The 16886-nt window shown below is 38.7% G+C and overlaps 1 protein-coding gene across 1 annotated transcript in view; it reads right to left on the bottom strand.

Moving 5' to 3' along the window:
- Positions 1 to 16886, bottom strand: part of FRMD3 (FERM domain containing 3) — a gene marked incomplete at its 5' end in the record, with an annotated part of 237551 nt that overhangs the window by 74957 nt on the left and 145708 nt on the right. The window contains one exon of the mRNA XM_084238592.1: positions 2707 to 2785. Within this exon, the coding sequence (XP_084094718.1) occupies positions 2707 to 2785 (79 nt within the window). The remainder of the gene's footprint in view (positions 1 to 2706; positions 2786 to 16886) is intronic.

Consider the following 16886-nt stretch of genomic DNA (forward strand, 5'->3'; position numbering starts at 1 on the left):
TCAGCATACATGCAGTGACCATTAATGATATTCCTTCCAAAGGTAATTTCTTACTAAGAAGATTAAAAACATACTGTGATTACATCCAATTTACAAATACCCCAGAAATATAAAGGATTGTAAGATGACTGCTGAAATGGAGAGATATAATGTAAGAAGGATAAAAAATTATTTCAAATACCTTCTTGTAAGTATCATTAGTTGTTTTGCTCTTTTAAGCCTGCCTTTTACTGAATGCTTCTTTACTTCTAAGAATGATAATGAATGTTGCCTAAATTTCTCATTTATTGAAACCTCTTAGGGCCTCCCTAGTGGCACAGGGGTTAAAGACACAGCACTATTAAGCTATCACCAGCCACTGTGGCATGAGTTCGATACCTGGCCAGGGAGCAACCCACATGGCGCAGCAGACCTACCCTGTCTCACCCACTACTCCCCTCACAGTGTATTTCAGTAGATCTCCCTGTTCTGCTCCCCACTCTCTCTGGTGAATCCTCTCGCACCCCTGCACCTCTGGCCTATACTCCAGTTTTTGTATGCATAAATATTTTTTTAAAAAAGCTTAAAACTTATTGTAAGGGGATCTTACAATAAAATAATAACTTATCAAACAAGAAAAGCTAACTACTTTTGAGATAGGTTTCAAACTTTAAGCACCTGCAGCATTTTAAAATTTCCAGATTTGTTTTGAATTCCAAGAACTCTGTTGACTAAGAAAAGTTCATTTCTCCCTGGGCAAGGACAGGGCATTGTTTTAATCTCCTTAGCTGACACAAAAGTGTTCACAGATTTCTACTATTCACACCTTACTATTCAGTCAAATTCAAGGAAATGCAAGCAAACTTAATTTAGAGGTGAGGGGTTTAACTAGTTATTAACTAAAACTTTGTACTCTTTTACTTTCAAATGGAACTTTTCTTAAGAACAAAAGATCCGGCCTCCCCTGGTGGCGCAGTGGTTGAGCACTGAGCTGTGAAGCTGCCCGCAGTCTTTGCAGCGCCGGTTCGATCCCCGGCCGTAGGCAAGGGTCCCACATGGCACGACAGACCTCTCCTGCCATGCCTGCTGCTCCCCTCAGCAGTGTATTTCGTCAGTCTGCCTGTTCTGTTCCCCGCTCCAACTGGTGAATTCTCTCACCCTCCCACGCTTCTGACTGCAGAATAAATAAATAAATAAATCTTTTTAATAAAAAAGAAAAGAACAAAAGATCCACCCTTAATTTATATTCACTTTTTATCCTCTAGCCAATACTATAGAGAAAATAAATGCCAAAGGTGAGCTATTTGTCACCTGAAAAAATAATTCCTGGTGTTGGCATTTGATTCGATCTTAATTAAACTATTAGCACCTAGAGTGCAGGACAGTTAGATCCTCTCTCTCTCTCTCAACAAATAGAACCTCTGTCCCCTGAGCTATGCAGATACTAGGAATTAAGGATGCACTTATGAAATAAGTGAACAAAATTTTCTACCAGAAAGCAGGCCAGCCACAGAATGTATGAATCCATTTATATGACATGTCCAGAACAGAGTATAGATTAGTGGTTGCCAAGGGCTGGGGGAAGGGAGAGTAAGAAGTAACTGCTGATGGCTACAGGGTTTCTTTTTAGGATGATGAGAAAATGTACTGCAGTACACAGCTGTGATAGTGTCCAATATTTTGAATGTACCAAATTGCACACTTTGTAATAGCAGATTTAACTTATGTGCATTTTACCCCAACTTTTTAAAGCAGGCCAAATTATAAAGAATCAGCCGCAACTTTTAATGTTCATTACCTACTTATTCCTACTTTCCACACACATACCCTCCCACTCCTACTCCAAGTACAAACCTCACTAACGGCTACACAAAAATAATAGAAAACAGCACCATCTTCTCCCTTCCAAGGTCACCTCATTGCCACTATGACCAAGCTTCACTGGAGAGACTCTTGAATAACAAGAAAGCAAAATATCAAGAATCAAAACGTCCCCCTGCAAACTGCATTTAAATTTCTCTTGCTTTTGGACCTGTGCAGATTATTTTTGAGAGATGATGATATAAGGTATTATTTGCAGTTGCCAAATTAGAGTTTATCAAAAATTAAGAATGTAACAGCTCTCCTCCATCCACCAAGTTGGCCCCCCAGGGACTCTGCTCAGTATCAGTCCAAACTGTTCATACAAGCAAAAAGCCCCGAAGATGGACTGAATGTGGGCTCAGCAGAGGGAGATGAAAGGGAGGAGGCCTGAGGACAGCGAGTTGTGATAAGAAGAGGCTACAACTTGAGAGGAGCCGGCCCCATCGTCAGTGATTTAGCAGGCAGAATTTGGGTTGACACATAGTCCCTTCTGTCAACTGATCTTTTCATTCCCAGAAACAGATCCAGAAGCTAGGCTCCAGGGGCTGCGCTAACTGAATTTGCCCCTATCCAAAAGACAGTCGTCTTCTCTTTATTTTTAGCACCCTGCTGTCAGATGTTTTCAGAGAGCACCTCCTCCTCATAACTACTGCTTTTTTGTGCACTTAATTACACTCCCAATGACAACTGTTTGAAACATCCTGAGACAAATAAGTGCGAGAAAAGTGTTCCAAGCCAAACTGCTAAACAAACGCCTGCTCGTAGAGACGTTTGCTCTGGACAGGAGGCTCTCCCAGCCTGTACCACTCAGAGGTCCTGGCTGGAGAAAGGTGCATGTTAAACATACAAACAAAGGAAAAATACCTTGTGAGCTCTTCTTTAATCTTCAAGGGTTCATGTGGGTAGAATTTCACTCTAAAGCACATGGTGTATGGTGGATGAGCTGAAACATCATAAAGAAAAGGCATGAGAAAAGCAGCAAAAGACCATGGACTCAAACACACACAGGAAAGTCAGCCATGAAGCCCTTCAGCCTAGCCTGGGGTGGGGGCAGGAGAGGGTGATCTTCTGGAAGAAGCAGATATTATGCCCAAGGAAACAAAACAACAGTGACGACAAAACTGAAAGAAAATGCTCAACAGGACGCCCAAAGCAAATGCAAATACAAGCAAGCTAGTTCATAAGAACATTTTTCCACCTCACGGCTCGCCTTTCCTTTCCCCATCCAAATATCATCTTCCAATTCTTCCCATTCCCTTGTGACAGATAAATTGCCCAAAAACACCATTCAGGTTTCTGGCATCCAATATTTTTTAGTCCTTGAGGTGGAAAAATGTCACAGCACATGACTAGTTTCCCCAAATTAATGGTGCCCTTGAATTAAGAGATATTTTAAGTGGAGTCAGCCATACAAAGATGCTACTTTGTTTCTTTTCAGTATTATTTTTAGTATTATCTATCTATGAGACCAGCACTTAGAACTTCTTGATCTGTCTGAATCAAGTTAGCACTATGCAGACTGAAATTCTGGTTTAGATTCATGATTCTGAAATGTTCTAGTTATATCAAATAGCCAGATCTCAATGGCCTGCTGAGGGGTTTCTACAGAATTTCTAACATCTTCAATTATTACACCACTATTTGTCTTGCAATAGTAAGCTCATAGATACACACAAGTGTAAAAAAGATGCATTCAGATTTCAGATAGCATACAAAATGAACATCTTAAAATGAAAACCTATGATAACAAGTATTACTATCTCCATGGCTCTGACATACTCACTCACTTTTTTGCCTCTGGAATCAGCTCTGACTCTACATCCAACTGTGCATATGAAATTATATCCTATTCATACTAATTCAAAATTAAAATACCAGTTAACTCTACAATATCTGGGACAAATCCTTTCTGTAGAAAGAACTACCAGCAATCAAATATGAATGTATGAGAAAAATTTTAATATAAACGCAATTCTTGAAAATAATTGCAAGAGAGAGCTCAACCACCAGTATCTCTGAGCAGACCATAGATCTGAGACACTCAGGAGGGTGGGGGGTAGAGATAAAGTAGAGAACAGGGGTGAGGAGTGTGTGGTGGAGGGTGGTGGACTGTGGGCACTTCAGCAGTGGGAAAACTATGGTGACCACTTCTGATTGTAAAAATATAAACAAGGATATTTTAAAATAAAAAAAACTGATTACACACACACACACACTCCAAAACTCTTTCTATGCAACTCCATACTTCCTCACCAAGAACTAATGAATTTCTTAACTGAACTGGTGCTCCTTAGATTTAAGAAAATATTTTTCTAGAGCATTAGGAGCAATTGCACACCTCCACACACAAACTGAAAAACATCACAAATGACTCTAAAATCATTCATCTTTCATGATACTTAGAAATGTAGTTTTGTTTATTTTTAATTATTTTTTTAATTTTATATATTTTTTACATTATTTTTCATTTTTGCACAATGTATGCATTTTCATCTTGGTTATAGTCCCCATACAATTCCCACCCACCCCCTTGTTTTGATCCACCTACCTCCTCCCCCAACGTAGTATGTCTCTGGTTTATAGTTGCTTGTTGATTTTTATTTTTACTTTATTATAATTAGTCTTTTTCCTGGTCCCTTATTTTGTTTTTCTAAATTCCTGCTATGAGTGAGACCATCTGGTATTTTTCTTTTTTCTTTCTGTCTTATTTCACTGAGCATGGTACCTTCCAGCTCCATCCATGTTGCTGCAAATTGCATGAGTATCTTTTTTGATTGCTGAGTAATATTCCATTGTGTATATGTACCACATCTTCTTGATCCAGTCATCTATTTTTGGGCATTTGGGTTGTTTCCATAGCTCAGCTATTGTAAATAAATAATGCTGCTATAAACCTAGGGGTGCAGGTGCCCTTTTGAATTAATGTTTGTGTCCTTTGGGTAAATACCTAGGACTGGAATTTCTGGATCATACGGAAGCTCCATCTTTGGTAGGTTGAGGAATCTCCACACAGTTTTCCATAGTGGTTGGACCAGTTTGCACTCCCACCAGCAGTTCAGGAGAGTTCCTTTTGCTCAGCATCCTCGCCAATATTTGTTGTTGCTAGTTTTTTTAATATGTGCCATTCTCACTGGTGTAAGATGGTATCTCATTGTAGTTTTGATTTGCATTTCCCTGATTGCAAGTGATGTTGAACATTTTTTCATATACCTGTTGGCCATTTGCATAGAAATGTAGTTTTGAATTAAACATTTTATCTCTACCATTTCTCAGGACTTTTTAATTTGTTTAAATCACTTTCTTTAACAGACTAAAATTAATTTTTCATTATAAAACCTATAGTTATCCTTAAGAGAAAGGTTGAGACCGTTTTATGAGAACAACAGAGTAAAAACTGGAAATAACATAAAAAATTAATTTTTTCTTCCCTTACAAATTTCTTCTTGTCATTTCTCTTTCTTTTCTCTCTCTTATTAAAACCCTCAGAATACATGTTAAATACAACCAATGAAGACAGATATGATAGGGAGATAGAGAAAGAAAGAGACAGAGAGAGATTCCCCTTCACTTCCTTTCACTTTGTCTCTCTTCTTGCTCCTTCTGTCCCTTGGGTTCCCACCCCAACCCCAAACTCTCCAAACACAGTCATTAACCCCATCTATATTTTTCCATCCTTTTTCCCAACTTCATATAAATATATGCCAACATGACTACAAATGTGAAAGATGCTTTTATAATTTATTTTCACAAGATAAGATCATACTAAATATGTTTTTCTTACTTTTCCCACTAAAACTGATACCCTTCCCATGGGTGTCTAGTTCATTCGGTATAGATCTAACTCATTATTCATAATAACTATTTAATACTTCATATGATGGATACACCAGAATTTATTCAACTACTTCATATTAATCATCATTCAGGTTATTTCCACATTTTTGCATTTTTTGCAATTTAAACATGTGTATATATGGATACACACACACACATATATCACCACATATTTTTATTTCTATAAAATAGACACCTCCAAAAGTAGAAATTGTTGAGTCATTAGACAAATTTAAGGGCAGCAGCAAAGTAAAAATTGACTGACAGCAGCTTGGGAAAAGGAGGATCAGAAGAAACAGTCCCAACTACAGCTTTCATTTTCCCTTCAACCTGGTCAGCACGCATGCTCACTGGGCCCTAACAGGCTCTGAGTCCATCTTAAAGATATCTGAGTCCATCTTAAAGATCAGGCAGGGAGGCTCAGGGATAGCTCCTCCAGGGCCATGTCTGAATACCTCTCAAGGCAGGCAGTTCTTCCACTCCGTCATCCCTGATGTTCCCGAGTAGTCTGATGCTTCTCCCAAGTGGAAAGCCCTTTTGTCATTTGAGGACAGTGCTTGGAGGCCTTTTGAATTTTCCAAATATAGGTATCCCCAGTTCTTTAATTGCTGCTCATGTGAAATAGTTTTGAATACCCTCAAACCCTCAACCTAGGTATACTCTTTGTTTTAAATTAAAGAATAACTGACATATAACCATATTAGTTTAATGATATAAATTGAGTTTATATCTAAGTCATTACATAAATATATATAGTGAAATGATCACCGTGATAAGTATAGTTAACACCTAACTTTGTTTTTTGCTCTGGAAGCAGAAACAGCCCAGAGGCCACATCTACCTCTTCAAGGTGTTTGGACAGATCCAGGGGGTTACTGGTACATGTGTACTACACTTTACCTAATTGTGAGCTTTTATTTTGTTGGAAGAAACACTCCTACCCAAAGAAGAGAAGGAAAAGGTGAGCTGGAAATGAAAGGGAGAAGATGGTAAAGACTGATGTGAGCTCAATTCGACAGCTGAAAAACACGTACTCAGCCATGGAAGTGCTAAAAATGAGAATACTGCTGAGTAACTGACAAGGAAAAAATACAAAAATCTACTTCAAAAATGCCAGGAATGTGTAATTGCACTGAGAACAGTGGGGTCCTCTGTTACCTGCCAGCTGAGGGCTGTGGAGGCCAAGCATCTTGGCAGGGCAGCTCTGGGGCCTCTTTCTGCTTCATCAGATCCTAGGGTATTATTATTTTTGGTAGTTTGTTAACACTGAGAACATGGGGAGAGAAACAGCCATCTATAAAGCAGAGATAGACTTCTCATCTCCACTTTGAACCTTGCCCAGAAAAGGGGTTGGGGATATAAAGCGATTAGTTGAGCAGGCTCCCAAGTGAAAATGAAAAAAAAAAAAAAACTTTCTATTTCTATTTTTAACCAACAACCATCATCAAATCTTTGTTTAAAAAAAAAAGGATTTTTTTTTTTGAGAGATAAACATCACTTAGCAGTTTTTCTTAAAATGCATCAGTCTGTCTCCATCATAAAGAACTATAGAAAGAAAAAGTAAACACTTGAGAGGAATATACACATAAATGCATGATCTTTATCATATACATTATGGCTGACAGTTATAAAAAAAAAAAAAAGAAATCCCCCTAACACCTTTAAGCAGCAGTTGAAGCATAGAGCCTATGGCTCAAGTAGGTGTTAGGGCAACTGCTACCCCTAGAATATGTCTCACCACGTTCCCTCCACTGAGATACTATTTTTTTTTTAAAAGAAGTGTGATCAATTTATTAGAATTTCAGGCTCTGGAGAAATTGTGCAAAGCATTTGGTGTTGTCAACAGGACCTCTAACAGCCCAACAACGCAAGTCTTGCCTTTCAAAGAATCCCAAGTACACACCAAGAGGTTCAGAAAAAAATGACAGCTTTTAACCCCTAGCCAAAGGAGCAGTGTCCCGATGGTGCAGGAGACTTGGGGGGTCTTTAGAGTATAGACTGAGGAGCACAGCCCCACGTCTTCATTGTGTATAGAGCATGCACAGTGATGCTGCTGAGTCCTCTGCACAGGGCTTGATGAAGAAACAGCTCAGAGGCACAGATTCATTCTGCACATGTGCAACATGGCACTTGAGCACCAAAAGGGCAGAGCATTACTCACTCATTCAATGAGCTGTAACTCTTGGGATATGTTTAAATGAGCCAGCACAGAGAACTGCTCTCAGGACTGCTCTCTTCTTGTTGGAAGTGATCATTATCATTCAATGACAAGTGTTACTATCATCAGCTTCGACAGCAGTGATAACCTTCCATCACTCTCCTACTGAAATGACAGGCAGCAATCTCCAAGATGCTCCTGGCACAGGATTGCCTCTGCTTCCAATGTAGAAATTAAATTGTATTTAATTCATCCTCCTGTCATAGTTCTTTTCTTGTATACTCTAATCACACACTCAAACACACACACACACACACACACACGACAGTCATACATCTCATGCACTGAGGGAAATCAACTTTTTAGGAGACACTAGAAGACTGAGAAACTGCCTCACAAATACTTATTCTAAAATTTCTCTGAGCTGTCCAGGAGAAGTTCTCACAGGGACTTTGATGTGCAGCACATCTCATCTCAAATTCATCGTCTGGACAAATTGCTATGGCCAAACTTAAAACTCTCAGCTTCTGTTTCCTCATTTGCAAAACTGGAGTAGAAACAGAATGAACCACTTAGAGTGGGGATCAATCAACATTCTCTGCAAGGGGTCATAGGGCAAACATTTCCAACTTTGCCAGCCTCAAAGTCTCTGACTCAGTAAATCCACTCAGTTCTTATAGTATGACAGCAATTAAAGATGGGATATGAACAAACAACATGTTTGTGCTCCAATAAAACACTGAAATTTGATTTTCATTTAATCTTTGCATATCACAAAATGTTGTCCTTGCTGTTTTTATCAACCATTTAAAAATACAATACAGTGATCTACTCTCATCTACAGGAGATATATTCCAAGACTCCCAATAGATGCATGAAACCAAGCCTGATGTACCTTAAATACCATATTTTTTCCTAATCATACATACCTATGATAACTCTTGACTTATAAATTAGGGACAGTAAGAGATTAACAATAACTAATAATAACATAGTATAATCATAACATTATACTGTAGTAAAGCTATATGAATGTAGTCTCTCACTTTCTCAAAACACCCTATTGAACAAAATACTTTCAGACTGCAGTTATCCAAGAGTAACAGAAACCACAGAACACAAAACCACAGATAAGGAGGGACTACAGTATACCCAGAGGAAACAAAACCATTATTGCTGAAGCTATATCGTATGTGCATGCTCACATTCATTGCAGCATGAGTCAATAGCCAAGGTGTGGAAACAACCTGAGTGTCTATCAGCAGATGAGTGGACAGAGATGTGGCATGTATTTTGTAATGGAATATTACTCAGTCTTTGTAAAAAGAAGGAAATGGATGAACCTGGATGGCATTATGCGAAGTGAAAGACAAATTCTTCCTGGTATCACTTAAATATGGAATATAAAAAAGAAATCAAACCACACAAACAGAGTGGAAAAGTGGTTGCTAAGGACGGGGACAAAGGGTGGCAAATAATCCAGTACAAATGTTCAGTAATGAGATGAATAAGTTCTGAGGATCTAATGTTCAACACACAACTATAGTTACTAACACTGTATTGCATTTTTGAAATTGACTGAGAGTGGAAAAAGTTACCATTAAAATAAACAAATAAATGAGATGATGGATGTGTTAAGTCAATGGGGGAATCCTTTCACAATGTATACATGTAATCACCATGTTATACATGACTATTTTATAATATAATTTGGTAAATATACCTCAGTAAAACTACCAAAAAAAGTGAAATCTATTCCTAGCTTATGAACCACATAAAACCAGATGGTGGCCAGGTTTAGCCAAGAGCATAACATGGAGACCATGGTAAGGATGATATTAGTTCATGATGTGAACTAACACTCAGCAGACTGCCTGGACCACAGTCTTAATCCACAGGAGTTACTATTATTCTAGAAGTTCAGAGAAATGCTGAGACAGAGTCCTTCCATTTGACCTAGTCCCTCATTGCTCAGGAAGGAGTAGGGATAAAATAGGCATGAGACAGGTATACATATGAGGAAATAGTGCAGCCCTGCTTCTACAGAAGTGCTTTGTTTCCTGGGCTTATGGTACAATTGGCCTGAAGAACTTTAGCCCAAAAAAGTGAGCAAAAGTTCATGAAACTGAAAGCAAGAGATCCAAGTGCTTGCTGCAGATGTTGTGTAACTGATCCTCAAGAGTCACAGTGGTAGGTGTAAATCAACTAGTAATAATGGTAATGACAACAGCCAAATTCCATTACTTCTGTAACTTGGTACTTAGATTTTATACTATAAAAATTAAAAACCCAAATCAGGCATTTTAAAGAATTTCTAAAGAGAAACAGACTTGAATAAAGCTTTCCAACCTACTTGACCCACATTTGAATCACTTTAATATCCATAGACTAAGCATGGATCTCTTGGTCCATCACAATTATCAGTCAGGCATTCATGCTGCTGACACGCAGGGAGTTGCAAATCATGTGGCCCGTTACAAGACAACATAGGGCACTCCTGAAGGAAATAGGAAGCCCCTGGAAATATCGCTCCCCCTCCCCTGAGACAGGGGCTTCTGCCAGCAGTACGCTCCTTCCTTAACCGTTGTTCTTTGCTATTCCTGTCCCACTCCCTTCCCACAAGGGAGAATACTGGGTCCTCCCTGAAGTCCAAGAACCCACCACTGCACCACACCAAATGACCCCAATGCTCTGCAATTGTTCCACAGGGATAAAGTTAAAAATTAGAAATCTGAGGCTTATCAAAAGTGCATGCCTTTTAAAATTGCACATTATAAAATTAAAGTCTTTTGTCATTATCATTTTCCCCACACTGGGAAATAAAGAACACAATGCAGAAACCATCTATAGGCCCAAATTGCAGAGGTTTTCTGAGAGAAGACTCAAATATGGAAGCTTTCAGTGAAACAATGGAACCTGGGAGAAAAAGAGATAGCTTGCTCTATCTAAAATAAGTCATACCACCTTCCCAAGCTGGAAAGAAGATTAGATGAAGAAAACTGGAAAGAGCAAAAACAGCTAAAATTGAACTTCTGCAGTTGGGGACTTAGTGTTGCTTGATTATGGAGCTGATTTTGTTCAGTTGTGTGTTTTACTGTGCTTTTAAGGAATGTACAGTTGACATTCTCCCACCTGTTCCCTAAAGGAGCATTTCAATTCTAGTCAACAAGCATGTATTAGGAACTGACTACATGTATAGCCTTGTAAAAGCCAGGGATCAGGTGAAGAAATCTTCCAAACTAAGTATTGGGAATATGAATAGACAAGTTTGAGTATATGAATGAGGACAATGGGACAGCCCAGCACAAGTCTAGAAATGGGGTTGCTAGCAATATGGGTGTCTGGAGAAGCAAAATGTCTAAAGCTTTACTGTCAGAAGAATATGATCAAATTCAGCAAAAAAGAACACATTACACAGAGGGGGATAAAACAAGCCACTAAGCAAACATGTGACGGCCACTGAAAGAGTAAATAAGATGTGGGGGATCTAAGTTGGGGTGCTCAGTGCAGCATGCTGGGGAGCACTCCCACTAAATTCCTTCCCAAATGGAACATCAGAGTGTGTGGAAATAGGATCTCTACAGGTATAATAAAGTTTAGATGAGATCACAGTGGGTAGGGTTGTCCAGACACAATAACTGGTATCTTTATAAGAAAGAGGAAAGCGGGACTTTCAGAGAGAAGGTGAGGTGAAGAGGGAGGCAGGGATTGGAGTGAAACAGTCACAAGCCAAAGATGGGGGAGCAACAATCATTGAGAGCTAGAAAAGGCAAGGAAGGAGTCCACCCTTGATCCCTCAGGGAAAACAGGACCCTTCTGACGCTTATACAATTCTGTTATTTTAAGCCATGCAGTCAGTGTATGGGTCTGTGTCATAGCAACCGCAGAAAACTAATATATTCAGCAAGGAGCATAACAGGACAAAAAACAGAGTTGGGATTCAGGCACACAAACTGGCTGCATGAATGAGGATGGGACTTGTGGTTCTTTTGTTATATCAGAACAAAACCTACATTCCTGGTACTCTGTCTCTAAACTACAGAAAAAAATTATCCCAGTGACGAAATCATTCAGTAACAAGGGGGCAGCTGGTTAGTGAAAGCGAAGGCATGCTACATAAACATGAAGGACACAAATATCACCATCAAAGACAGAGATTAACGCCATCTCAGGCTTCCAGGAAGAACTACTGTAACTTTGGGGAGAAAGCACTACAGACATCAGCCAACAACTTGACTCAAGTTGCTGTGATGGCTGAGTTGAACTACTGTATTGTGCAGAGGCTGGTGTCCTCTCCCCCTAATTTGTATGCAGACTCCATTTCTAAGCACCCCTATCCCTTCAGGGTGCTTGGTGGGAGCACAATGCCTCGTAAACAAGCAGGAATAAGATCTTAATGACCCCAGTGAGCTAATTAAGCACCAGTCAGGATTAAGCAGAGAGTGTCTTTAGAAGAGTGAGTGAGTTTTCTTCATTTAGGTCTCTATATAGATACAGAGAACACACTGGTGGTTACTGGAGGGGAGCCAAGTTGGCACATGTGTGAAATGGGTGAAGAGAATTAAGAGTACAAGTTTTCATTCATAAAATAAATAAATCATGGGAACAGAGTCTACAGCATGGGACCCATAGGTTGCAATACAGTATTGCAAATTGGAAAAATTTCTAATAGATGGGATCAAGACTTATTATGGTGATCATTTCGCGTTAGATACAAATGTCAAAGCATTATATTGTACACCTACTGAAACTAATACTGTGTGCTGATTACACTTCAATAAAAATATTTTAAGAAGGAAGCTACTGTTTTAGGATATGTATTTGTATCTAAGGACAAAAATCATTAATATTTGTGAATAGCGGATGGTTAATGGAGTCAGATGGAGAGCTGGAGAGATCCAAAACGACAAAAGCAAGTTTAAGATGCTATCTGGAGCTTTGAGAAGTAATCCAGGCTCCCTCAACACCCTAGACATGGTTGAACCAAATGAGGTGCAGAGACAAGACAAAAATATATCAGAGCAATTAGGGAAAGTGTTCTGTTTGGAGCTTTGGAGAACACTGACAATGACAGCAGGGTGTGTTTAAGCAGAGAAGGAAGTCTTTTCGTAGCGTACACTGAATTCCCTGAGATGGAAATAAGAGGCCACAAGAGGGCAGTCTACAGACTTTCAGGAAGAGACCAACACAAGAATGACAGGCCTCAATAGCACAGACAGTGCAAACCCAAAGGCCAGAGCAACTAGTTACACCAGGGAGTGTGCAGTGGGCAAAGACGTCAGTGACTAAAAGCCAAATAACATGAGACACACAGAGGGGACCCAGAGAATTGAGCACATGAGAAATGTCACCCTCACTCCCCCTGCTTCATATTGTAGTTCTGGGGAGAGGGGAGGAAGAAAAGGTGTTAATATGGTAAAAAAAACTCCAAAATTCATAAAAGGTATGAATGACTACATTTAAATAATGAGTTGATTGGGTAGTTCGCTAATAGAGATCACATTCTAAACTGGCAGATTCTGAGTTATCCTGAAATGACTAAACCTTCCACTCACAAAGGAAATAGGAACACACAAGTTTGAATTAAGTCAAAGAAATAATAATAGTTCTATTTCTACACATCTGAATATTAATGTGCAACATTTTATTTTTTTTAAGATTTTTTTTTATTTATTTATACAAGAACCAGGGTACAGGCCAGATACACGGGACCAGAGACAGAGCAGAGAACAGAACAGGCAGACTGATGAAATACACTGCTGAGGGGAGCAGCGGGCGTGACAGGAGAGGTCTGCTGCACCATGTGGGACCCTCGCCAGCTGGCCAGGATTGAACCTGCGCTGCTGAGACTGCAGACAGCATCACAGCACAGCGCTCAACCGCCTGCCTGCGCCACCAGGGGAGGCCCTAATGTGCAACATTTTAAAAAACATTTTCATGCCAATGTAATTTCTGTGGTTACACAGATCCCACAGGATATGGAATTTTTGTCCTCTTGATGCATACCACCATCTGCATATACACTGGACTACAATCCACAGTTATGGGGACAAGGCTAAAACTACTGTGTATATGTCAGGAAAGTCTACATGGCTTGGCATTTCAAAGTTCCAGAGGAAAGCAAGGACTCTGAAAATCAAGCATTCAAAATATACCACTTCATTTAACACTTAGTTTGCAAGCAATCTCTTCTCTGAGTATTCTTGAAAGAAAAAAAAAAAAAAGATTGGCAGCTCAGTCTGCATTTGTATCTATGGAAACACAATGACAGAATAGGGAAATGAGAAAGATACTCCTTCAAGGCTGCTCAGACATGATATAAAATGACCAAAAGTTTGATTTTAAAGTTCTAATTTCAGGTTGGATAGACTGATTGCATCTCTAACTGAAGGCAGTTATAAAACCTGGACAGAACACATGCAGCAGCTATTTAAGGACTGCGCAAAGTAAATAATAATAGACAGATTAAAAAAGAAAATGAGAATTCAAAGAACAATTAATTTGGTATTGAGTTCACCATGTTTTTCCCTCTGGTATCCCCTGGAAAGAGATTTATCAAAACGGCCATCCTACCCAAAGCAATATGATGGTTCAATGTAATCACAATAAAAATATCAATGGCATTCTTCAAAGAATTGGAACAAACTTCTCTAAAATTCATATGGAACCACAACAGACCCCAAATGGCCAAAGCAATCCTGACCAAAAAATAAAAAAAGAATGGAGGTATCACACTTCCAGGCATCTAACTATACTATAAAAACATATTAAAACAGTCTGGTATTGTAACAAAAACAAACACACAAATTAATGTAATAGAATTGAGAACCCAGAAATAAACCCACACCAATATGGACAGTTAATCAATGAAAAGTCACCAAGAATATATATTGGAACAAGGAAAGCCTCTTCAATAACTTGTGTTGGGAAAACTGGGCAGCCACGTGCAAAATGATAAAACCAGACCACTATCTCATACTATACACATAAATCAACTCAACATGAATGAAAGACTTGGATATAAGACCTGAAACCATAAATATATAGAAGAAAATATAGACAAAACATAGGCTTGAGTGATATCTTTAGGGATTCATTTCCAACAAAAAAGAACATAAACAATTGGAATTACATTAAACTAAAAAGCTTCCACACAGCAAAAGAAACCATAACTAAAATGAAAAAACAACCTACTGAATGGGAGAAAATATTTGTACACCATACATCTGGCAAGGGGAATTAATCCATGCAAAAAAAGACAAAAGAGCTAAACAGGCACTTCTGCAAAGAAGACATAAATGGCAAACAGGCACAAGAAAAAATGTCACTTAACATCAGGGAAATGCAAATCAAGACTACAATGAGATAACCCCTCACACCTGTGAGGATGGCCTGTATGGAAAAGACCAGAAACAACAAACCCTGGTGAGGATGTGCAGAAAGGGAACCTTCCTACACTGCCAGTGGGAGTGCAAACTGGTCCAGCCTCTATGAGAAGAAGTATGGAGGTGTCTCAAAAGATTAAAAATGGGTCTTCCACATGACCAGTAATTCTACTCCTAGTCAGCTACCTGAAAAATTCAAAAACACTAATTCAAAAGGAAACCTGCATTCCCATATTTATTGCAGCCATCTGAGCCAACAATCCTGCTCACTAGCATCTATCCACAGAATACTAAAACAATAATACAATGGGATATATGCATGCCTATATTCAGGGTAGCACTGTTTACAATAGCCAAACTATGGAAACAAGTGCCCAAAACAGTGCCCAAAAATAGATGAGTAGATGAACAAGATGTGGTACATATACAGAATGGAATATTACTCAGCAATCAAAAAAAAGAAACCTCACGCTATTTGTGGCGACATGGATGGAGCTGGAAAGGATAATGGTAAGTGAAATTAGTCAGAAGGAGAAAGATAAATACTGGACAGTGTCACTTGTATGTGGAATATAGAGAAACCAAACTAAGGGTCAGATGCAGATAAGCTTAAATACTAACCCTTGAAAGCTGACTATTGAACTGAAGCATAAGAGGGGAAGGGGTGAGAACAAAGAAGAAAGGAAGCACAATGGATTCTGGTGGTGAACTATGGGTGATTTGGTGGCAGGTACCCTACAGTGGCAATACCTGATGAGGAGGATCCTACTGTTACCTCGATTAGAGAATAAATTAAAAAATACAAAGCATAAAAAAATAAAGTAAATTCATGGATGAGTCCCAGGAGTTGGATCCACTTTCTCTGGGTTAATATATAGGCATGAGTTTAAAAGTTTTTCTAATTTATGATAAAATATTTCTGGGATATATCTATTAGAACACAGAAATTGGTGATACTCAAAGATACATAAACAATAACACTAAAACCAGGTTTGTGATCTTGAGAAAATTAATATTTTGTTCAATAAAGTCCTTAACAATCCAACAGAAGACTGGGTGAAAGGTAAGAGCTTGCTAGTTCCTAGACCAGTGATTTGTGCTGTCTGGTTTAGTAATTTAATTTTACACAATCTTTTTTCCAGATTCAGATTCCATTTGTTGTTAATTAAAATTGGCCAGTAGTCAAATGTCAATCTTTGAATCATTTTTATAAAACATTTAAATTTTCAGTTGGTTGTTCAGATTTACTCATTATAAAGACAAAGCTCTTCAGCAGCAAATTTTGTACAGATTTATTTTTTTTCTGTGTGAGATAATGTAACATTAAAGATAATTTTATATTTCAAAAATTTGTGTGTTCTAAGAATACTTCATGACATTTAAGAAGCAAAGTCAAAGAACCACTTTGATCAAATAAACTTAGTGGAAAATGATCTAAGTGTTTTTAAATATATAAACAAAACTATCAAAATTTAGCTGTTAAGGAGTAAAGTTATATACCAGTTATTTCTTTCTCAGGCATGATGGTTTATTCTCTTCATCCTGCATATTATGCTACAGTGGAGTCCCCTAGACTTTTCTGTTCTACTACTTCTCCTTGGATGTTTGTCTCAACTCTATTCCAGCCTCACCCCCACAGCCTGGCCTCTCAGGACTGTCTGTGCCCC

The sequence above is a fragment of the Talpa europaea genome (assembly GCF_964194135.1).
Source record: "Talpa europaea genome assembly, chromosome: 7".
Lineage (NCBI taxonomy): Eukaryota > Metazoa > Chordata > Mammalia > Eulipotyphla > Talpidae > Talpa > Talpa europaea.